Source organism: Channa argus, chromosome 5, assembly GCF_033026475.1.
Source record: "Channa argus isolate prfri chromosome 5, Channa argus male v1.0, whole genome shotgun sequence".
In the NCBI taxonomy this organism is placed as follows: domain Eukaryota; kingdom Metazoa; phylum Chordata; class Actinopteri; order Anabantiformes; family Channidae; genus Channa; species Channa argus.
The window spans coordinates 29,325,016-29,348,660 of record NC_090201.1 but is presented as its reverse complement, the minus strand read 5'-3'; the positions used below and the strand labels follow the sequence as shown (position 1 = coordinate 29,348,660).

General features: G+C 36.8%; 3 protein-coding genes across 6 annotated transcripts in view; all 3 read right to left on the bottom strand.

Annotated features, from left to right (window-relative positions):
* Positions 1–173: 173 nt before the first annotated feature.
* Positions 174–2,096, bottom strand: LOC137127399 (odorant receptor 131-2-like). Its single transcript, XM_067504320.1, has 2 exons — positions 1,941–2,096; positions 174–974 (listed from the first exon to the last, which is right to left on the bottom strand). The coding sequence occupies exons 1-2, from the start codon at positions 2,094–2,096 to the stop codon at positions 174–176; spliced, it is 957 nt and encodes a 318-aa protein (XP_067360421.1).
* An 884-nt stretch (positions 2,097–2,980) lies between these two features.
* On the bottom strand, positions 2,981–5,454 carry LOC137127396 (odorant receptor 131-2-like). Its single transcript, XM_067504315.1, has 3 exons — positions 5,305–5,454; positions 3,220–3,990; positions 2,981–3,088 (listed from the first exon to the last, which is right to left on the bottom strand). Exons 1-3 carry the CDS (start codon positions 5,452–5,454, stop codon positions 2,981–2,983), a joined length of 1,029 nt encoding a protein of 342 aa, XP_067360416.1.
* A 6,818-nt stretch (positions 5,455–12,272) lies between these two features.
* Positions 12,273–23,645, bottom strand: part of matn4 (matrilin 4) — a 30,219-nt gene continuing 18,846 nt past the window's right edge. Inside the window, exons 7-17 of one of the 4 annotated variants that reach the window (XM_067505127.1) lie at positions 20,709–20,831; positions 19,700–19,822; positions 18,474–18,596; positions 17,613–17,735; positions 17,198–17,320; positions 16,024–16,121; positions 15,502–15,633; positions 15,140–15,323; positions 14,888–15,040; positions 13,924–14,026; positions 12,273–13,441 (exon numbers count right to left, since the gene is read on the bottom strand). In XM_067505127.1, coding sequence (XP_067361228.1) covers positions 13,381–13,441; positions 13,924–14,026; positions 14,888–15,040; positions 15,140–15,323; positions 15,502–15,633; positions 16,024–16,121; positions 17,198–17,320; positions 17,613–17,735; positions 18,474–18,596; positions 19,700–19,822; positions 20,709–20,831 — 1,346 coding nt within the window. In that variant the 3' untranslated portion in view covers positions 12,273–13,380. Of the gene's footprint in view, positions 13,442–13,923; positions 14,030–14,887; positions 15,041–15,139; positions 15,324–15,501; positions 15,634–16,023; positions 16,122–17,197; positions 17,321–17,612; positions 17,736–18,473; positions 18,597–19,699; positions 19,823–20,708; positions 20,832–23,645 lie in introns of all 4 variants that reach the window. The other 3 variants (XM_067505126.1, XM_067505128.1, XM_067505129.1) reach the window with 3 other exon arrangements.

Below are 23,645 nucleotides of genomic sequence, written 5' to 3'. Positions count from 1 at the left end.
CTGAATTAAAAGCTGAATATTTTCCTGTCCACATTTGATGTTAAACCCAATATTTTACAGTGGACAACAAAAACAAATAAGGATTATTGTTACGGACTTAGTGCTCAGTTTGCTTCTCCTGCTGTCATGCATCATGAACATAACTGCTGCATAACAGCAGTACAACAGCTATTTTATGACGGCGTTATGTTTATTGTCTTTAGTGAATTGTTTATGGTGACTGTACATAGAAGATATCGTGTGAAGGACTTCCTGAAACTTTTATCTCGTAACCCATAGACTAAAGGGCTTACCAAACGAGGGAAGATTTGGATTATGATAAACATAACTATGTATATGTATCTTTGCCCCTCTGGAAATAAGTTTGTTAGTACTTGAAATAACATAGGTTGCACATAGACCATCATACACAACAGCACCTGAAAGCCATGAAGGAGGAGAGTGTTTCTTGCCTTTTTAGCATCTGCATTAGCAGCTTTAGCAGCAAACATAATTCTGATGTAAGTGTAGAACAGAGTGAGCCAAACCACCACCAGACACAATATGTGGGATGCATCTCTCTTCTTCAGACTGTAGGTGCTCTTAAAGACATTGTCTCTAGAGCAGAAAACTCTTGAATTTAGGAACTGAAGAGGTTCAGTGGCCAAGAGGATGAAAACATCTGGCAGGACAGAAAGTGAACTCATGGCCCAGATTACAGCAATCACAATATATGTTCTTCTGACCGTACATATGTAGTTGTAGCGAAGGGGAATACAGACAGCAATGTAACACTCTGCTGCCATGAAAGCTAAATTCAGAGGGGTGTTTAGTGTTGTTAGAATAGCTGGTATAATGAGAAGTACACAGAAGGAGACATAGATAGTGTTGAAGATGGTAGCGAAGATGTAGAGAGAAATGCTGGTTGTCAGTTGGATCATGTCGTTGTACACCAAGTGGATAAAAAGGATGTAGCGAGTGTTCATCTTGAAAATCTAAATTGTACAAATCTAGAGTTAGAGTGCAATATACAAAGTATTAAAGAATATTTCGTAAAGGAGAATGCAAATTCCTGCATTCTCTATTTTTAATATTTTACTACAACTTATTGTTTATATTTTTAAACTGATTTTATATGTTAGCTTCTGATTAAATCTTTTTTACTCAACTGTAATCAGACATTATTTTCTTAACCAGTTTAAAGGCTTCACTTTCTCCTATTTGACGATTTGTTGATTTTCTCTGTAGACTCATGATGGTAAACTAGGTAAATATTGTTATTGTTATGGTATTTTAGTTAATGTAATATATATTAAAATTTATATTTGGGTAAAACATTGAATGTGTAATTTGGAACTACATTATATCTATGTACTTTTAAAATGTAAAAACAAATTGTCAGATAATTTTGTAATAAAACTTAATCAGCTGAAGATGATTAATTGACTGTACTGATTTCTATTACATTAAGTCATCACTATTTTTACCTTTCATTTCATTCATCTTCTGACATGAGCATTTAACGACGTTCATATTTGTTTTGTCATTTTATAATACAGACTAGACATACTGGAGAAAAACATAAAATACAAATAAAGGTCACTGTATAATTTTTGTCCATGTGGAAACTATAGCTTAAATTTAAAAGTGTTACTATTTATGTTCTCTCTCAGTTTGAGATATAATAAAATGATCCATGTAGTTAAAGATAAAGAGGAGCAGTTAGGAGGAATTTACAATTAAAATTAAGTACAAGGGATAGAATACTGCAACTTTGTTCTGCAACTACTTTGAGAGTTGTTATGCCATCATGAATTTGAACACGTTAACATACTTTGTAAAGCCACCTGTTTAATAAGAAATAAAATAAGAGAGCAAAAAAAATAAAGGAATTCCTGTTTTTAACTTTATATATGATGTACTTTGTTTCTAATTCATTCCCCTTTTTAAATTTTACACACTTGATACTTGTTGAATGTGTGGACCATGGTGGCATTGATGTAGTTGATGGAGGTACCAAGGACAACAACAATCACAATCCTGCCAACTACTGAAATTAATGTGTCCGGGTTATTCACAGGTCCTGTCAAATTGCTGTTTCCAAGTGTGAAATTCATTTCAGCAGCTGATAAAGTTGTGTAAAAGACAAAAAAGCATACAAAGTACAGTATTATTATCTTCACATAAATACTTTAAAAACACTACAAAAGCTAAACATTTTTAGAAGGTTGAATACTTAAATAGTCTGTTTGATTTGTATGAATTTAGAAGTAATTGAGTGAAGATAACACTGACCTCAGATGATGGAGCTGCATGTGGAGATTAATCTGACTAATTATGACTTATGATGTTCTATTACAAGAGTTTTTATAAAGAAAACATTGAAATGACACACACCCTCCTAGTGGAGCTAGACCAATAAACTGTCTAAGATTATATCGACCAGCGTTGGCTAATCACAGATGCATTCCTGTCAATGAGTATGTTAGATAAAAAAACAGAAAAAGCTACATACTAATAAATGTTTAAAGTAATTTAGAAACTGCTTCACTGAAACTAGGAAATATTAAAATAAATTTTTAACAAAACAAAACATGGATAATTGTCGTGTGTTCTTTTTATTTATGCATTTACTGGTAATACACAATGCAAAAGAGTTGATACATTAATGTTCAGCATTACAATAGATGGAGGCAGGGTTTATTACTTGAATAATTGCTATGATATTACTCACATTTTTATTATCAACATAAGGGCAGTGGGTCAGTGGCCAACGTGATAAACACATTAGCAAGAATGGACAAAGTGGTTGTTACCCAGGGCAGAGCAGTGAGTAGCTATGTTCTCTTGATGGTACAGAACTGCTATGTGGCAAAGAGGAAGACAAATGGTAAATTAACACTCCACTGCCACGCAAGCCAGGTTCAGTGGGGTGTTTTCAGTGGTGAACAGAGAAAGCAGAATGCATATGTAGCACTCTAGACTGATGCCTTGAGTGAGTTCATGGTGTAGCTGATGACAAACAGCATAATACAGTCACTGTCACATGGATCATGTCTTTTATCACCAGGTGAATGAAAAGGATATACAGAGGACTTTGGTAGAATACCTGGAGGGTATCAAGGGAAAAAAAAAGAAAAGGACAGTAAGGGTAGCAAGAGTACTGAACCAGTGTGCAAGGTCGTAACGTCAAGCTTTAACTAATGAGATTATGTGTTAAAATGTTAGCTCAGTATGTACTTTGGTCTCTGGTCTGCCTACACACAACAGATACCTTTTCAGGTATTTCCTAAAAGTTTTGTCTCTTATTCCATAGATGATTGGACTAATGGATCGTGGCAGGATCTGTATTATAATATAACAAGCAAAGAGGGAGTCTGAATAGTTCATAGGAAACCACAGCAGCAGAGCATTTTTTAACAGTGGTTCTGCATATGTTGCCATACATAACAGCACCTGAAAACCATGGATGAGGATAGTATTTCTGGCTTTTGTTGCATCTTTGCTAGCTGTTTTTGCTGTGAACATAATCTTGAAGTAGGTGAAAAAGATAATAAACCAAACTATACCCAGATATGTAATATAGGTAATGTCCCGCTTCTTGATAAGGTGGGTGTTTCGAAAGACTGTTTCCCTAAGGCAGAACACTTGGGAATTAAAAAAGTCCAGCGACTCCGTGGCCAAGGTGATGAACAGGTCTGGAACCACAGACAACATGCTCACTGCCCAGATTAAACTAATCAGTATTGATGTCCTTTTCACTGTGCAAATTTGGGGGTGGTGAAGGGGAAGACATATGGCAATGTAGCACTCCACAGCCATGCAAGCTAGATTCAAAGGGGTGTTTTCAGTGGTGAACAGGGCAATCAGGATCACAGTGCAACAGATGGAGACCTTTATTTTGTATAAGATGTAGCTGATGATGAACAGGATGACGGTGAGCGTCACTTGCATCATGTCATTGACCACCAGGTGAAAAAACAGGATATATCGAGGATTGGTGTAGAAGATCTGCAGGGTGAGAATAAAAACACAAGGGAGGAAAGTAACTGTACTGTACCATCGGACAGCATAATTACTGGGGCAAAATTATTATTATGATATCCTAAAAACATCAGTTTGGCTTAAGCAGCTTGCTGAAAAAGTTATTTTTTGAAATGTAAGTGTAAATGGCCGACTCTGTCACAACTACAATTTATATCTATATATCTTTTAATTTCAAATGCTTATATTTTTGTATAGAAGTTAATTGCAACTGCATTACTACTGTTAACTTTATCAGGATATGTTGACAATTCAAGTACATGTCAGTTTATCAATGAAATGTTCACAGACAGTGTATTTTTGCTTGCCAGCATATCTGATCTTGCCAATTTCAGGGGTTTTACATTTGGTTTTGTTTCTTTACACACTAAAAGAAATAGGGAATAAAATGCAGTCACGATCCTTCGTGTTTCATTGAAGAAGTCCATCACGCTTGCAAAGAGAAGGTGGAAAAAGTAATGGCTAAACTATGCTTAAAACCTAGTTCCTTCAAAACCTCATTCTAAACATAAATGACTAGATTTTGTCCCCTGTCTTCCAGCCCTGCATGTCAGAATAGGTCAGAAACGTGACTTTAAATAGGCTTTTTTTTTTGTTTGTGCCAGACAGGCTGGCCTGAGTATTCTAGAAACTACTGATTTACCGGGATTTTCATGCACATATACTTTCTGTGGGGTTTAGAGAGAATGGTCTGAAAAAATTAAAATATCCAGTGAGTGTCAGCTTTTGATTTAACTTGTTTGGAGGAGATAATATTCAACAAAAAATGAAAAGTAGTTGATTACATTTAAAAAGATGGTTCAACCATCAGAAATTATCATAGAATTTGAGTAAAACTAAGTTAATCTCAGTGCATTAGTCTCATTTTCCAATTTGACTGAGGACGACACATTCGCCCTCCTCCTCTCCAAACATCCTACCACCTATATTCTGGATCCCATTCTCTCCACTCTCCTTCAAGCAACTGCACCCACACTAATTTCATTACGCAAATTGTGTCATTACACAAATCAATAATACATTTCTCAGAACAAGCACCTTGCCCACCACATTTAAACAGGCCTGGATTAGCCCACTGGTTAGGTAACGCTGTAAGACGCTTTTATCCAAAGCGACTTACAAGTGAGGTACAATGCAAACAAAAAATCTAAGTCAAGGAGAAAACAAAGCAAAGTCATTTCAGAACAGGTTTGAATAGTTGTCTGTCTCTATGTAAAGGGGTATGTGATATTTCTTTAGTAAATGCAGTTTTGTTTACACATTATGGAACAAATGTCATACCTGGTTTTTGCAAAAGGTTTGAATGAGACTTGCATTGATGTAGTTGATACAGATGCTAAGAACCACAACTATCACATTCTTGGTCACAGCTTTAATGAAGGAGTCTCGATTGTTTATGTCCACGGTTGCATTGGCTGATGACACATTCATCTCTTGAAAGCTGATGATCTAACAAAGTAGAAAAACCTGTATTAATTGAGAATTATTAAAAATTCACATGCTTCTGTTATGCTCTTATAAATAGTGACATCCACTGTTCTGCAGCAAATGCAATTCTCAAATTTAGAACCATACTTCTTAATACTGTAATAAAAGGAGAATGTTTGTAAAACTGAGGAAATCGTTTTCACCGAACGTTTAGTTCATATATATTTAGATACATTTGTACATCATGATGATGTAAATTGTAAATTGAATTTTTTTTTCAACCTTCACTTTTTCTATTTGCAGTATTTCCTTTTATAGTCACTTATAAATATTATATCTAAATAGTTTTTTTTACAATATATTATTTTAAAACTATGGAATCATCTGACACAACTGTCAAACATTCTTGTTGCGAATTAAAAGGTTTAAACTGCATTGTAAGGGTTCAATATATAATTGAATTTATCACATAAAAATACAGCAGCTCTGAAAGAATCATCAAGAATCTCAAATTTCTGGGTAAGAAAGATTCTATTATATACACCTATGTACTATAATAGATATATAGTAACATATATTTATATATTACTAAGAACAATCCACAACACATTAATAAATCTGTATCTACATGTGACACATTACTGCTTTCTGTGTGACAGACAATCCTTGTTCTAACACTGTTATGTACAGTTTAGCTATTATTAGAAAGCAGTTCAGGATAATATAATACAGTTTAAAGGTGCATGAAGTATCTTGTTAAATATTACTGTTCTAATTTATCATTAAATTTTACTGTGAAATAATTTAAACCTTATTGATACACACTCACACCCACCTTAGTCAATATATTGACGAGACCTCTAAATCAACATTTTTGCTCCAGTAGAGATCAGATGTTATATGTTGTTTGTTCATCCAAGAACCAACAGGTGAGTGTCTGCATTTAGATATAGCATACACAGAAAATGTGTGGGGGTGGGGGGGGTGTATATATTCCAATGTGTATATGCATTATGAAACTACAAGAATGAAATTATGAAATTGCAAAGGTAAATAATCATTTACAGGTATTAATTTACAAAACTACAGTAGTTACATTTATGGATAAAACCTGTTCTTTATTGCTAAACCATTTACTGCTGCATATTGTATAAATTACATTTGGATAACACCTGGTGAAGGAAGTGCTTGACTTTCACATTCTAAGATTTTGCTGAAATATCTTGACAACCATTACATGGATTATTATGACATTTTACTTAGACATTTCTCTTATGTTGAATTGTAATAACTTTAATAACTGGACCTTTCATCTAATCAAAATTAATAATTTATTAAATATTTTATGAGTAAATAGCTAAACCCATTGACTCACTCTTCAGTTGAGCTATAACGATTAGCCAACAAATGCTTAGGGCTCATGGGAAGGCAGCTAAATAAAAAACACTTCTTATTTCTATTTAGACCGATTTTCAAAAACCTATTATGCTTGTTTAAATAAACCAAGTAAGCTACCTTTCCCATGCTGGATATGTTGTTTGGCAGCATTAGAAATCTTTGAAATCTCTGATGTGAATGTGGGTTTCTTACTTCTGAAATGTGACCCAACAGTTTAAGTGCTGATTATTAAATGTTAGCATTAAATATGCTAATCTAATCTTGTGAACATTGTAAATAATGCAATAGCAAAACATTGCCATTGTAAGCATGTAATCAAGCTGATTAGCTGAAACCTCACTAAGGCTCTAGCATGGCTGTAGACACCATTTTTGGGTTATATAATTTAGTTGATTGGACACAAATACAGTCAGACACAGTCTCTATGTCGATTTCAACCTTTTTTTAAGGGTGACAGCTGTAAGGACAATTCAGAGAGCCATGTAGGACCCATGGTCTCCTTGTAGGCTCAGTGTTGGGTTGTGATGCATTAGGTTGTCAAATAAACTCAGCCATATGTTAGTTAAGAGATCCGCACCATCTAAAGTAGGATGGATGCCATCTCTCCTAATCAACCCATGTTTCTGCAAAAAGGTTTCCAATTGTCTAGGCTGTAGCTCAATTGTTAGAGCATTATTACAGTTTACAGAACAAGCCACACAATCCATAGGATAGGGGACACTTCAGAAATATTCACTTTGTTGAAATCAGTTCTGGTTCTGCTATCTTTGACAAGAAGTACAACCTTCATCCCCCCACAACTCCCACATACCTATAGAGACTGTGTATGCTCCCCGACCAACTAAATTGCATAGACCAAAAATGACCACAAGAGGATTTAATAATAACCTAATAAAGGTTAGGACTACTCCTCTTACAGAACAAAACCCCAAAACTATTAAATTATTAAATATAAGCAATCATCAATTTGATTTATTTTGTCTTACTGAAACTTGGTTGTAGCACGAAGAATACGTCAGTGTAAATGTGTCAACCCTCCCAAGCTATTCCTCCACCTAGACAAGGACTCTGACAAGGACTTTGGTCTTGGAGAGGTTGAGCTGAAGATGTCTCTCTCTCATCCAGGCAGAGATGTCTGAGAGACAGGCAGAAATGACAGTGGAGTCCTCCAGTGGAAAGAACAGGAAGAGCTGCGATTCATCAGTATAGCAGTGATAGGAAAGGCCATGTGACCAGATGATAGAACCCAGGGATGTAGTATAGACAGAAAAAAGAAGAGGACCAAGAACTGAACCCTGCGGCATACCAGTAGAAAGGTTATGAGAGTGAGAAACATCCCCCCAGGATACCTTGAAGCCGTGTCCTGAGAGGTAAGACCAAAGCCAGGCTAGAGCTGATCCAGAGATGCCTAAGTCAGAGAGTGGGGACCAGAGGATCTGATGGTTCACAGTGTCAAAGGCAACACTAGATAAATATAGATCAAGTAGGATTAAGACAGAAGACTTTTGCAGCTCGAAGAGATTCCTAGACATCAAGGAAGTTGTTCTGGGAAAGAAATTCTGAGAGTTTATTGAAGACTGCTCGTTCGATTGTCTTGGCTAGAAATGGAAGAAGGGAGACAGGTCTGTAATTCTCCACAACGGAGGGATCAAGAGAAAACTTCTTGAGCAGTGCGGTAATCCGGGCCTGCTTGAATAAGGTTTTCTCTAATAGATACATTCGTATTAGATATCATCTATCTATCTTTAGAAACAGGCTATGTACCACAGGCCTATAAGGTAGCTCTAATTAAACCACTACTTAAAGAACCCTGTCTTGACCCAGATGTTTAAGCCAATTACAGACCAATATCTAATATCCCCTTTATTTCTAAAATCCTTAAAAAGTAGTTGCAAAACAATTATGCAAACCCCTGTACTGTAATAATTTGTATTTAGACTTTCAGTTAGGATTTAGAGTTCATCATAGTGCAGAAACAGCACTGGTAAAAATCATCAATGATCTTCTCATGGCATCAGATAATGGGCTCATCTCTATACTTGTTCTGTTAGATCTTAGTGCTGCATTTGATACCATTGATCACAACATTTTATTACAGAGACTAGAACATGAAATTGGGATTAAAGGAACTGCACTACGTTGGTTTAAATCTTATCTATCTGATAGATTTCAATTTGTTCATGTTAATGAATAATCCTCCATGCACACAAAGGTTAGCTATGAAGTTCCAGAAGGCTCTGTGTTAGGACCAAAAATCTCAGAAACATGCTGTCCAACCATATTGTTACTCTCGATGGAATAAGTCTGGCCTTCAGTACTACTGCAAGGAACCTTGGTTTTATTTTTGACCAGGATTTGTCCTTTACCTCACATATAAAACAAATCTCTAGAGCAGCCTTCTTCCACCTACGGAAAACTGGTCCATGCATTTGTTACCTCTAGGTTGGACTACTGTAATTCCCTACTTTCAGGATGCCCCAGTAACTACCTAAAGAGCCTGCAATTAATCCGAAATGCTGCAGCAAGAGTGCTGACTGGAACTAGCAAGAGAGATCATATTTCACCTTCACTAGCTTCTCTCCATTGACTTCCCATAAAATGTAGAATAGAATTTAAAACCATGCTTCTAACATATATAAAGATCTAAACAGTCAGGCTCCATCATATATAGAAGACCTCGTAGTACCATATCATCCCAATAGACCCCTTTGATCTCAGAATTCAGGCCTACTTGTGGTTCCCAGAATTTCCCAAGGTAGAATGGGAGGTAGAGCCTTTCGCTATCAAGCTCCTCTCCTGTGGAACCAGCTCCCAGTTCAGATTTGGGAAGCAGTCACCCTCTCTACTTTTAATTCTCATCTCAAAACCTTCCTCTTTGATAAAGCTTATGGTTAGTTATAGTTATGCTGCTATAGGCGTAGACTTCTGGGGTACCCATCCCCTGATGCACTGAGCTCCTTTCCTCCTATTGTCCCTCTCTCCTCTCCGCTCACCCCACAATTGTCACCACTGTATGACATTAACTCTGTGTGTTTTCTCCAGTAGTTGTCTTTGTCCTTCTCTGTCTCCCTCTCTCTGTCCCTTTCTTCCAGTGTGCTTCTACTGGTCCTACCAACTTGTATAATGTGTTGTTGTTGCTTTTGTTGCTCTTTTGCTTTTCTCTCTTCACTTTCCACTCACCCCAACCAGTCAAGGTAGTGGCTACCCACCCTGAGCCTGGTTCTGCTGGAGGTTTCTTCTGTTAAAGGGAGTTTTTGCTCTCCACTGATGCCTAGGGCTTGCTCAAGGGGGAATTGTTGTGTTCTCTCTATACATCCCTACATTGTACAATGTCCACCCCAAAATTTATAATGACTATATGTTATAATATCTGTGACATCACTTCCTGGGGCTGTTTACTTTAAAATTGTCGCTTCTATAGTTTAACTCCACAACTCCATACTTTTTACATCATTGATCTTGAGCAATCTTGCTGTAGTTAAGACTTTTTGGAGCTTCTGCATTTTCAGAAATCCAGCGTGTGTACAGAAAGTGATTCTTGCAGTAGGACAAGCATCATCAGCCCTCATTAAGCTTTAACAGTAAAGGTCACACACACACACAAACACATGCACACACTGGGGTAGCTTGTTAGGTAACTTCCTGCAAGAAGTGCACACACACCCATCAAAGGGAATTATTATATATGTCCTCTGAGAGAGCTTCTCATCATTAAAAGAAGCTGCTACTAACCTACCATTAATTTTATAAGCTGTAAAAATTAAGATGATCATTTTCTCTGTGTCATTTTTAGTAAGTCATAAACAAGCGTCAGTGTACTCATTAGAGAATTGCTAATAAAGTTAACTGACATAAACAAGGTTGTTTGAAAACAAAAACTTTCTCTGGGGACATGATCATATTAAAGGGCAGCCCATCTGGAGAATAGCTTCATTTGTCCACCTTTGTTTTTTATCAACTTTTTTTATCTAAGTAATTAACAGAAACTTTACTTTAGAGCAAAGTTTGTTGGTGCTGAGGAGAAGTTTTCCTGGCAGTTGCTGTTTCACTACACACAGACAGAATAAAATATTTGTTTTTTTAAATCTGTACAGCAACAATTATTAACTGCCTTCCCCCTCAATAAATTTCCATCTTAATAAGACTATTATTATATTAACTGATATAATAATTAATAATTTTTCTCTATGAATTGATAATTGTTTTTTGGGTTGTTTTTTTTTTTAAGAAAATTTCAGAAAAGCTCACACACACACACACACTTTGAATGGGGGGGAGATTTCACCTCTTAATTGCGAAGCTAATCTGCAGGTGTACAAATAGTGAAAATGGGATTTTTCTTGCTTTGCAGCAACTTTTTGTGCCTTCATTTATCCCAGCACACCAGTAAAACTTTAACTTGGTAATGTTTGTTCAAAAGAAGTACCTGATGGAAAAAACATGTCTCACATCACAGTCTTTTGAGAAAATGTGTTTAATGTCATTGTCATTAACGAGGCTCTTTGCTTGAATGCAGTAAGTGATCCCAGTGGAGTTGCCCTTTTACTACAGCACATGATTATTCCATGGAATAATTCCATTAGGAATTAGTTCAGTCCATTAGGGTTTTTGTAAGTTGCACCAGAGTGAATTATCTTTAGAGCTCTGACCCACATGACTCTTGTGCCCTTTCAAAACTGAGTGCAAACTTTTGTTATTTAGGGAATTGTGTCTGTGAACTAGAACTTCATCTGTCAACATAATTAAAGCCATTTTTCTACATTTGGATAAAGTTTGTCCCTCTATGTTACAAACTTATAAATGGTGAATAAATCCAGCACCTTTATAAGTAAAGAATTCCAATTTACAGTTACTGTTATAAAAGGTTTCTGGGTGCATCTACGCTTTCCACACAACATTAACACCACTTCATGGTTTTAATATAAAAATATTATCTGGTTTTTAGAAAGATATTATCAACTAATAAATGCAGAAGAATCATTGTGGGTTATACACTTGCAAGTGGTTAAAGTCAGCTCCACCTTCACTTACCTTACCTTTGACCCTTATTTTTTATTAATTACTTTAAATTTGACATAATTAGCATGAGTAATGAGTATTGTTTAAATAGATTGTTTTTTAGTAGAGTACTTTCATTTTTGTACTTTAAATAAAATGTAAATAATCTGTTTAGAACTTTCTTTTGTAAAATATTCGATGTGGTACTTGTAGTGGAGAATTTGTTTTAGGCCAGTGCTTTCTTTTACTTGGGCATTGAGTTGACCTGACCCTTGTTGCCAGGTGTTGTTACAGGTTCTTCCTTCTTCCCCAAAACAACACATCATTCAGATGTGAAAACCTTACTTTTTTATTCTGTGCTGTAATACAGGGATTCATCAGACAAATACAAAATGATAACAAATATACAGGCATTCAAATATAAATATGGTATAACCTTGTGGTTGTCTTTTATTATACAAAAACACATGAGTTAGAACATCAAAATGGGTGAGGTGACCGTATTAATTTACATACATGTCATGAATAAGTGAAGCAGATGTAAACATTTTCTTTTCACACATTATATGTTTAACTATAGGACAGAATATAGGAGGTGCAGAGTGAAGAACAATGTATTAACTAAGGGGTAAATACTACAGACCACAGCCTTAGTGAATAGTGATAGTTTGTTGTTCCCTTTTTTAATTCAAACTCAATCAAAATGTTTCTACAAGAATAACATGATTGATTTATTTTTTCAATGAAAATGGATCAAATAAATCTAATTGGGAGTGGTTAAAACACTTCATCTTTCCTATTCCTGTTCTCTCCCCTCCAAATTCTTTATCGGCTATTCTACTGCTGGTAAAAACAAAACAAAAACAAAATCAGTTATAAATACATCATATTTAACATATTTCAAGTATAAATAGGGCACTAAAAGAACAGAAAAGCGTGTTAATGAATGACCACTGTTTGATGGTTTCAGTGAATGTTATATGTAACATCTAGTACAATGGATACAGCAAGTTTAGATAATTAGCCAACATTTTTACAGACATCTCTGTGCATGTGACTACACAGATGTCATGTGACAGCATATATTACACGGAGGTCAATGACAAATGTTAGATACTCTCTTAAATTACACCCAATGCTGTTGGCACATGAATTTGTGTTTGCACTGAAAATGTTAGGGGTGGACAGATGTGGGGAACTTAAATAAAATTTTAACATTTGTTGGTTTTATAGGCATTTAAATAATTTTTTATTTTTTTTATTTATTTTTTTGCACAATAACATAGAGTTGGTAGTATTCTTTCTTTGTTACTTTTTAAGACAAAAGGTGGTTTACTTCAGAATTATGATTCTTCAGATTCAACAGAACTATTTAAGGCCACTGAGTTCTTTTGAAAAGACACTTTGGCTTTTGTGCATTAATTTGCAGGGTTCCTGATTTCTTCTTTAATAATCTTGCCACAATGTGGCGTCATAATCCTCCTCCATATCCTATTATTCTTCTCTTGTGTTGTAATCTCTGCGATAACCAGATCATTTCCTGGAGAGAAGCTGGTTTTCCAGCTCTTCGAGACGAGTAGTCATTGCAGCCAGTAGACATTAAATTAAGGAATAATAAGGATTCTAATTCTGTGTATTCATGGCTGAACTGCCAGCAAGTTCTTTTACAGGTTAAAATTACAAACTCCAAGTGCCCTGGTAGCCAAAATTACAGTTCGACATTATAACTGTAGTTTCCTATATTTGAGTCCAACTGGGGCCTTTTGTTGCATATCATACCTTGTCTCCTTGCTTGTGTTTTCTGTTCATATCTTCACTGCAAAATATAAAGGATAAAATGCCCCAAAAATAATTTTAATTAATTGTTGATATAATGTATGAAATTGGCCTCTGCGCTGGTTGCAAGACAAACCTAAAAATGCTTCTTGAGGCTCTGAGAAATTGAGATGTGTTTTGACATTTGGAGAGAACTTTAACTGATAAACAGAGACAAATAATCAACAGATGGAGTGATAATGACATAACTGAGAGTTGCAGCTCTAGGTAGAAGCTCTTTTTATTTTTTAAAGGATATGTTTCTGTGTGAACTTCTCCAGGCTGCTCATGGTGGCCTGCTGAAACTCCACCAGACTCTCACAGGCACACGGGTCCTTCACCTCAATCTCCCCCTGACTCTCCTCTGCTGAGGAACAGAGAGACAGGAGACAGAAAATTTTCACATTTTATTCACAGTAATCAAACATTTGGTCGCAATGATAATGTATTAATTTATGCTTTGTGACAGATATTACTGTCATTTCAACACATTTGCTTTAAAGATGCAGTTGTTAGGTACTAATTGGAGAAATGTATGTTGTAATTTATACTGTCCAGCAGTATGTGAGCAATTCAGCACTCTTTCTTTTCTAACAAATTTTCACACAGAAAGCAAGTAAAAGAAAATCTAAATTACTTTTATTTTCAATGAAGAGCTCTTATTAAATGTGGCTTTATAGTTTTAGTACTGTATGTTGTAATCTGAATGTTTTGTTTTGTACTTTTGTAATGTAATTGTGATGGTCCAGTTTTATCAGTAGATGGTGCTGAAGAACAAGCAGTCCACAGCAGAAGCCACTTGCTCTCACACTGGGAATGGATTTAACTTGAGTAACTGAGTTAACTTTAACGTGAGTAAATCTAAGTAAATGTCAAATGTTTAAGATAATTTAATATTATTAAAAGTAAACAAATACACTTTACACCGAGCATTAAGATCTTATTTCTGCTTTTTTGTAGTTTTTTGTTTTGTTTTACACACATTACTTATTCATTCAGTTACATCAAAATTGCACAGATGTTTAATACTTTACTTCCCCTCCACATTGGTACTTTTTGTTTGATGGTTTAGTAATGTTTTACTTTATACCAGGTACAATTTGAGTGCTTTCTATAAAACACAGGTATCAGCTGTTAATACTTTGGATTGAGGTGTTTTGCCCTTTATATGGCTTCTGTAAGTTGCTGTTAAGTGTTTTCTGCACAGACTGATCCATTTTTGTACCTGGACAAACATTAAGTTTGAGGTTCTCAGCAATGGTGCTAATGGCAGTAAAGTCAGTGGTGTAATAGAAATGTTTCTCCACAGGTTCAGATGCAATCTCACGAAGTTCATCTTCCACAGCTTTTCCAACACCAACAGCATACATGGTGATACCTGCACACAAGTGTCAGCATTACATCACAGTGAATAGATTCAGATAATTACATCAGCATTGTTTAGGTGGAAAAAACCCTACCACTGGTTCAGTCTTACCTGCTTCCTTGGCTTTCTTGGCGTACTCTGTAATGTCATCCTGCGAGCGTCCATCTGTGAAGACCAGTCCGACTCTGGGGATGTTGCGGCTGAAAGGACGAGCTCCCTCAGCCTCTGAGAAACTGTTCTCCAACATGTGTTTTAGGGCCAGACCTGTCATTGTACCTTTCTCCATGTAATCAACCTGGACAAGGGCAGTAGCAACCTTTTTGAGTTCTGTAGCTAAATTGTTAGATTCTTACTTTGTTAAGGTTGTTTGTTGGAATGCTTGAGTCCTTATTTATGTACACCAGCAGCAGGTAATGCATCTGCTATTAAGACATAATTTATTAATGAAGACGGACCAAAAACTAACATCTTACTTTCATTACTGCAGCTTTGATCTCATCGGCTGTGTGGTACATGTTAAGAGGGAACTCTGTCCTGACCCGGCTGGAGTACTGTACCAGACCGACTCTAGTACCATGGGCAGATACATCCAGAGAGTCCACAACCTGGAAGAGAGTGACAGAAGATGTGAAGATGTGACATTCACCACAAAAAGGTACTCCAAAAGGCTCTTCAATTATCATTAGTTTGTGTGTTGTAAATATGTTGCCGATCAAATATCTCAGATACATTTAATAACCTAAATGCAAAGCAAATGTACCTGAAAATGTAAATCCAATACTCTTCTAAATTCAAGAGTTATGATTTAGAAACACTTTAAATTTAATAACTGAACTCATAGCGTTAGACTGGAAGAAGATTTCTTGGCCCAATGAAGCAGTAAAAAGATATAAGAAATATGAAATTTAAGATTTCCTATTGCGGCATCAATCCAAGATAATTTGTTGTTGATACTGTATGTAAGGTCATGTGTAAATAATGAAGTCATGTCCCACCTGGTTGACAAACTTTTTGACCAGTTGAAAGTTCTGAGGCCGGACGCTCTTCGAGCCGTCAATCAGCAACACCAGGTCAATGTTGGCAGACTTGCAGGCTGAAGGAGAATATGCATTAGTATCAGCAAAACTGATTTCAATTTATCCCAAGCATTCAGACACACAATGCTTTGGAAGAAACATTTATCTCACAGCTTATGCTTGTGACATGAGCATTATTACCAAAACAAAAGATCATTGTGGCCAGTTAGAGAAGTGCTCCGCAAGTATAAATCTTGAATGGTTGATGAATGAGTCTACACTTCCACAAATCTCTGTATGGTCCATAAGGTTATTGGTAGAAACATCACAGAGGAAAAGAAAAATCAAGAAGAAGATCATATCTGTCCGGCCAGTTTCTCTGAGCCCTAACTGAGTTGCTTTTCTCATCGGAGTGAGGTTTGATTTCTATTCATCTTTATTTTATCTTCCGAGAAACAAAACACTCCTCTTTCTAACTCTGATCACAATCTGAACTATTGATTGACTTTTTCTTTTGTAAGGCTCAAACATTAACCTAGGTGTCACTGAAATGATCTGATTCCAGACAGATATGTGTCTTTTTGGATCAGTACATATCAAAGCTTAACAGCACAGGTTAGCTACAAACCAAACACAGTAATGATACACAGTTCACTGGAACAAATGTTCTTTCATCATCAGAAGGTGCAAAGCTAATCAAGTAATATATTTTTAAAAAAGTAATAAATATGTCTGTGCAAAAGTTTTTACTTTTGACTCAAAGACAAACGTGATGATGACACTGATTTCCTGCCTAAATCAGCACATACAATGATCAGCCACAAAATTAACACCAACTGGTGGCTTTAATATAGAAAAAATGATATGGTCCTAAATAGCAATGCTGTATTCTGAACAAATAAAAGCTGATGTATGATTCTGGGTTAACCTCCTGTTAGCACATGAATTGGTTAAAACAAAATGTAAAATCTAGATAATTTGCTTAGTACTCTTACTTAAGTAAAAGATTTGGAGTGGCACCCATGGAAGCTTTCTTTAGACCAGTACTTGACTTGACTTCACTTGAGTAGTGACTTTGTGTACTTCTACCACCTCTGCATACAGTGTATCACATGATGGTATGTAACTGCAGGGTATCAGACAGTTGACCTACTGCCACAGCTTTTGCCATCCTCTTGCAGCAGCTGTCCCTCAGGGCAGACACAGTAGTAAGATCCTGGGGTGCTTACACACTGATGATCACAGCCATGCTCCACTGTGTTACACATGTCCATGTCTGCAGACACACAGTTGATTAATACATACATTACACCTGCGCATATACACACTCACTTCAGCTAAATATAACATTTAATTATAATTTTTTTTAAGCTTTCAAAACCCAGAGACATTATACTGTGGATATAATTTCACGCATGTTTTCATGGATTTTCTATTTCACCCTTCTCATTCTACCTTTCTTCCACAAAATCAAGGTCTTTGCCAGCAAAACAAACTGCAAATTGCATTTTTGGTTTTTCCCATTCCAGTGATGACACACAAATGGACAATGTGGAAAGTTCACTAACTTGTGCAGGTCTTCCTGTCCTTGTTGAGTTTGAATCCTTTGTTGCAGTCGCAGCTGAAGACACCTGGTGCACTGACGCAGATTTGTTCACAGTCGTGCTTTCCCTCAGCGCACAGGTCAATGGCTAAATGACACACACACACACACACAGACAAATCTTTTTCTTCCTGTAATAATTATTGCAGTGGATCATGTGTGTATATATTTCAGAACTAATAGAAATTGTGATTTCTTTAGTTAATGAACATTCTCCATTTTCCAGGTGAGGTTTTCTAGTAATTGAGAAACAGCAACTGGACTTCTTTAATGTTATTTTAACATGTTTGACATGTTTGTAGCTTCTCCAGTCTGAAGAAAAATGAAGAAGATGATAATGCACATGTTTGGCACAGAAGATAGATGATGGAGAGAAGATTGATTGAAGCCATCTGCACCCAAGTCAAAAATCTTCCCCTTAGGAGAGGCGGAGGATTCAGACACAATCCCATTTTTCCTGCTGCACTTTCACCTATCACTTATGCCTAGGATGATTAAATCCACTTCACACATTCACTTAGAGGAGTTCTAGGAATCGAGAGGTAAATCACTTTCCTACCCAGACCCTCTTTTGATGACCCTATTCAGGTCAGGTGAGAAACCAACTGTACTCAGACTGTAAATTCTACTTGATGAGTAATATAACTTCTAGAACAACAAAATGTCCATTTGGCAGGACTGGATTACTTATTTAACAGACAGCAAGGAAAAAGAACATTTAGTGCTCCTGCTGTAGGACAGATGCATTTAGAACAATTTCCGTTCACGTGTTTGTCTGTTTGTGTACACCTGTGTTGGTGTGTATCTGTGTGAGGGCCTGACTAACGTGCGCAGGTCTTCTCGTCCTCATTGAGTGTGTATCCTTCGTTGCAGTCGCAGGTGAAGGTGCCCGTGGTGCTGACACAAATTTGTTCACAGTCATGTTTTCCCTCAGTGCACAGGTCAATGGCTAAATAACATACACACATTTAGTTAAAGTGTGTGTGAAAGACATGGCTGTTTCATTGAATCAATATTCAAATCAAAGAGCATTTTTTACAGTTGTTAGATTGAAAAACTTCCCCAGTTAGTTTTTAGAGTGAATTAAACAAATGGAATAAATAAACATGTTTCTTTGAATGAGAGAAAATTTTACTACAATAAGAAAAATATAAGGGATTCTTAAAAATAATTCTGTGATATTCAATGAGATGCCTTTTTCACTACAGACCTTTAACTCTGAAAATAGAGCTGTTTTTGAAAAGCTAAAATAGGAGCAGCAGTAATGTTGGTATATACTGTTTAACCTTTTATTATATAATGCTGTTGTGATATTTGGATTAAACAACAGAATTATAGTTTATGTAATTCAAACAGGTTGAATGTGTATAACTTCAAGCACAAAGCAAATCTTTGTTGTTATCTGGTTATAAATTACTATAAATTCGTACGTTTCCTATCAATAAGACCTTGTACTGCCGGTGTTACTGTGGGAAAGTTGTGCGAGATTGCTGTGTGTGCATCATGCATGAATATCTACAAATATGTTGGTCCCTTATTTTCCCATGCACACAACATGCACTATTGTTACTGTATTGTGATCACACATTATATTTGTTTCTATGTGACAGGAGTATGTTAAAACCCATATATCTCAATATTTAGAAGCTGAATCTACAATTTATTATAACTGCCTGTCGAGCCTGGTTTCTCTATAATTCAGTAAATTCTTCAAATTTTTACACAAAGTGCCTTGAGGTTTTTTCTTGTTTTTCACTGGGGTCTCAGCAGATCACAGCAAAGCTCTCTTTAAACATTGCACCAATAAAGGTGCAGGCAGACATAAACTGTCACTTTCAGTGATCAAAGAAATGTGTCAATGGATTATCCTTCTAGTATCCCTACACAATATTAACATCATTATTTGTTTAGGCCAAATGTCAGCGATGACGGAAGGTGAAATAATCGTCCTTAAATCATGCATGTGTGTTAGTTAACAGGCATCAGAAAACAAAAAATTATATATTTTGCATACATGGTCTTTGATGCTTCTCCCATGTATGAACAACTTACCTTGGCAGGTCCTGCCGTCATCCAGCAGCCTGTACCCCTCATTACAGATGCAGTGATAGCCGTTGAGCACACTCACGCACTTGTGATCACAACTGTGGTTCCCGAACGAACAGTAGTCGATCACTGAGGGGAGCAAAGCAGCGTGGCCATAAGCAGCAAAGTGTGAGGATTTGCATCTATGTTCTTATAGATCTTAACAAGTAAAAGTCCTCACTGAACTTTTACTTTAAGATAATAGTCTACAAGATGTATTTGTTGTTTATGACTAAATGATGAATGTAAATTAAGCTGTAAAGAATGAATCTGAATTTATGTTATTCTTGATGCACACAGTGTATTTGAATGTTTTCAAACGGAACTCTTCTCTTAGAATAGTAGGAGAATGGAAATTGAAATAGATGATTATTTTTGCAGAACAAAGTAATTGTTAAAGTATCTACAGGTACTTTTTTTCACAGAGTGCAGCAGTAGGAAAATAGTGCAAACCCACAATAAGGTTCGTGAAGAAGCAGAAAACTCAGGAGCTTGTGAAGGTCTGAATCCATTTCAGCATGAATAAACATGGCATGAATTCAACATGGGAAAACTAATTTTACATAGGAACTACAGCAGCTTCATCTGAATCAATCTAGACCAATGATAGATAAAATATACAGTATCAGAGACATACTGCTCTACTCTAATGCCACGACTGACCCTGTTAAATTTGTTCTGTTTTAATTTGCTATTTCTGACTTGGAGCTCTTCAATGTCACATCATTGGGAATGAAACTTCCCAGCGAATGAAGCAGAACAGGAGTTTTATATAATAATTTTACATGATCAGTGATGATGAGCCTGGAACAACGTTGCACAGTTTAGAATGTCCGACTTGAAACAAATGCAGACATACATTAAGATAAAAGGAATTTAGAACAAGAAAACAACAATGTTCTTAGGTGAGGCCCATTGTTTTGTGAAAGTAATATGACTGTGTGCGTCTTAGCACATGTGTGTGTGTGACACTAACTTGAGCAGGTCTTCTTGTCATCATTCAGTTTGTATCCTTTGTTGCAGTTGCAGGAGAAGGAACCAGGAGAGCTGACGCAGATTTGTTCACAGCCGTGTTTCCCCTCAGTGCACAAATTGACAGCTGAAACACACATATTGCAAGACACACAGTCAACACAACTGTTATGAGTAACTGTTGGATTAGAAACGATTTTTCTTTTTGTGAGTTTGTGTTGTCTTTAGGTTTCTTTTCTCCACTGCATGATTCACTGCAATGTGGTAACTATAACTAAATCTTATGAGTAATTTCCCCCTTTAGCCATGTCAGTAATGTCTTCTTCAATTGGTTGTTTTTTTATAGTTTAAATCACATTGTGAAAAGTACAAATGTTAAGAAGGGCATCCCCAGTCCAGTGAGGTTAAAAAAAAACAAAAACCCATACTTCAATGTTTCATGCCACAGCAACAGATTGTGCAGGAACACTAACACCAGGGCACATTGATGCCAGGTTTAAATATAATATAGATTTTCCTCCAGTTTCCTCCCACAGTCCAAAGACATCCATGTTAGGTTCATTGGTGACTCTAAATGCCAGTAGGTGTGAATCTTTGTCTCTCTGTGTTGGCCCTGAGACAGACTGGAAATGCAATGGATCTGACACAGGACTCTACTCACCTTCACCTTTTGGCCTTCCTTGTACCACTCACACACCCTACACTTTGTCAATTCTTATAGCAGCACTCCCCCTCTCTGTCCCTCCTTCTCTGTCTCTTCCTCTTTTCACATCAATCTCTGCTTTTCACTCTTGTTTCTTCTCTCGCCCTGTTTTCCACAGTCACTGCTGCCTGTTTTCCAGCTTTTATTTTGTTCCACTTCCTGTCATTTCAGCTACTTGGGGCGACTGTGGTGTAGAAAGGTAGAGCGGTCGTCCACCAATCTTGCAGTTGTTGGTTCGATCCCGACTCATCCGGTTACATGTTCAATTCAATTCAATTCAACTTTATTTATATAGCGCCAATTCACAACAAAGTCATCTCAGGGCACTTTACAGAATAAAGTCAAGATTATAAAGATATATAAAGAGAACCCAACAATTCCCCCTGGAGCAAGCCACAGGCAACAGTGGAGAGGAAAAACTCCCTTTAACGGAAGAAACCTCCAGCAGAACCAGGCTCAGGGTGGACGGCCATCTGCCTCGACCGGTTGGGGTGAGTGGAAAGGGGAGAGAGAAAAGAACAGAGCAACAAAAAGCAATAACAAAACATCGGGCAGATTGGTAGGACCAGTAGCTGCACGCTGGAAGACACACAGCTTCAAAGCCGGGGGACACCTGCAGAAAGGGACAGAGAGAGGGGGACAGAGGAGGACAAAGACAACTACGGGAGAGAACACACAGAGTTAATGACATACAGTGGTGAGAATTGCGGGGTGAGAGGAGAGGAGAGATGGTCAAGAGGAGGAAAGGAGCTCAGTGCATTGGGGGGTGGGTCCCCCAGCAGTCTAAGCCTATGTCAGCATAACTATAACTAACTATATGCTTTATTAAAGAGGAAGGTTTTAAGCTTAGACTTAAAAGTAGAGAGGGTGTCTGCTTCCCGAATCTGAACTGGGAGCTGGTTCCACAAGAGAGGAGCTTGATAGCTAAAGGCTCTACCTCCCATTCTACTTTTGGAAATTCTGGGAACCACAAGTAGGCCTGCATTCTGAGAGCGAGGTGGTCTACTGGGATGATATGGTGCTATGAGGTCTTCTATATATGATGGAGCCTGACCATTCAGAGCTTTATATGTAAGAAGCAGGGTTTTAAATTCTATTCTAAATTTAATGGGAAGCCAATGGAGAGAAGCTAGTGAAGGTGAAATATGATCTCTCTTGCTAGTTCCAGTCAGCACTCTTGCTGCAGCATTTTGGATTAATTGCAGGCTCTTTAGGGAGTTACTGGGGCATCCTGAAAGTAGGGAATTACAGTAGTCCAACCTAGAAGTAACAAATGCATGGACCAGTTTTTCTGCATCACTTTGAGACAGTATGCTCCTAATTTTGGCAATGTTCCGTAGGTGGAAGAAGGCTGTTCTAGAGATTTGTTTTATATGTGAGATAAAGGACAGATCCTGATCAAAAATAACTCCAAGGTTCCTTGCAGTAGTACTGGAGGCCAGACTTATGCCATCTAGGGTAACAATATGGTTGGACATCATATCTCTGATATTTTTGGGCCCAAATACTATGACTTCAGTTTTGTCTGAGTTTAAAAGTAAAAAATTGTGGGACATCCAGGCCTTTATGTCTTGTAGGCATGCTTGAAGCTTTATTAACTGATTATTTTCATCTGGTTCCATAGATAAATATAGCTGGGTATCATCAGCATAACAGTGGAAATTTATGGAGTGTTTTCTAATAATGTTGCCTAAAGGAGACATATATAAAGTAAAAAGTATTGGTCCTAACACAGAGCCTTGTGGAACTCCATAGCTAACCTTTGTGTGCATGGAGGATTCATCATTAACATGAACAAATTGAAATCTATCAGACAGATAGGATTTAAACCAACCTAGTGCAGTTCCTGTAATTCCAATTTCATGTTCCAGTCTCTGTAATAAAATGTTATGATCAATGGTATCAAATGCAGCACTAAGATCTAACAGAACAAGTATAGAGATGAGTCCATTATCTGAGGCCATGAGAAGATCGTTGGTGACTTTTACCAGTGCTGTTTCTGTACTATGATGAACTCTAAATCCTGACTGAAACTCTTCATACAAATTATTCCTATGGAGGTGATCACATAATTGTTTTGCGACTACTTTTTCAATTATTTTAGAAATAAAGGGGAGATTAGATATTGGTCTGTAATTGGCTAAAACACCTGGGTCAAGACAGGGTTTTTTAAGTAGTGGTTTAATTACAGCTACCTTATAGGCCTGTGGTACATAGCCTGTTTCTAAAGATAGATTG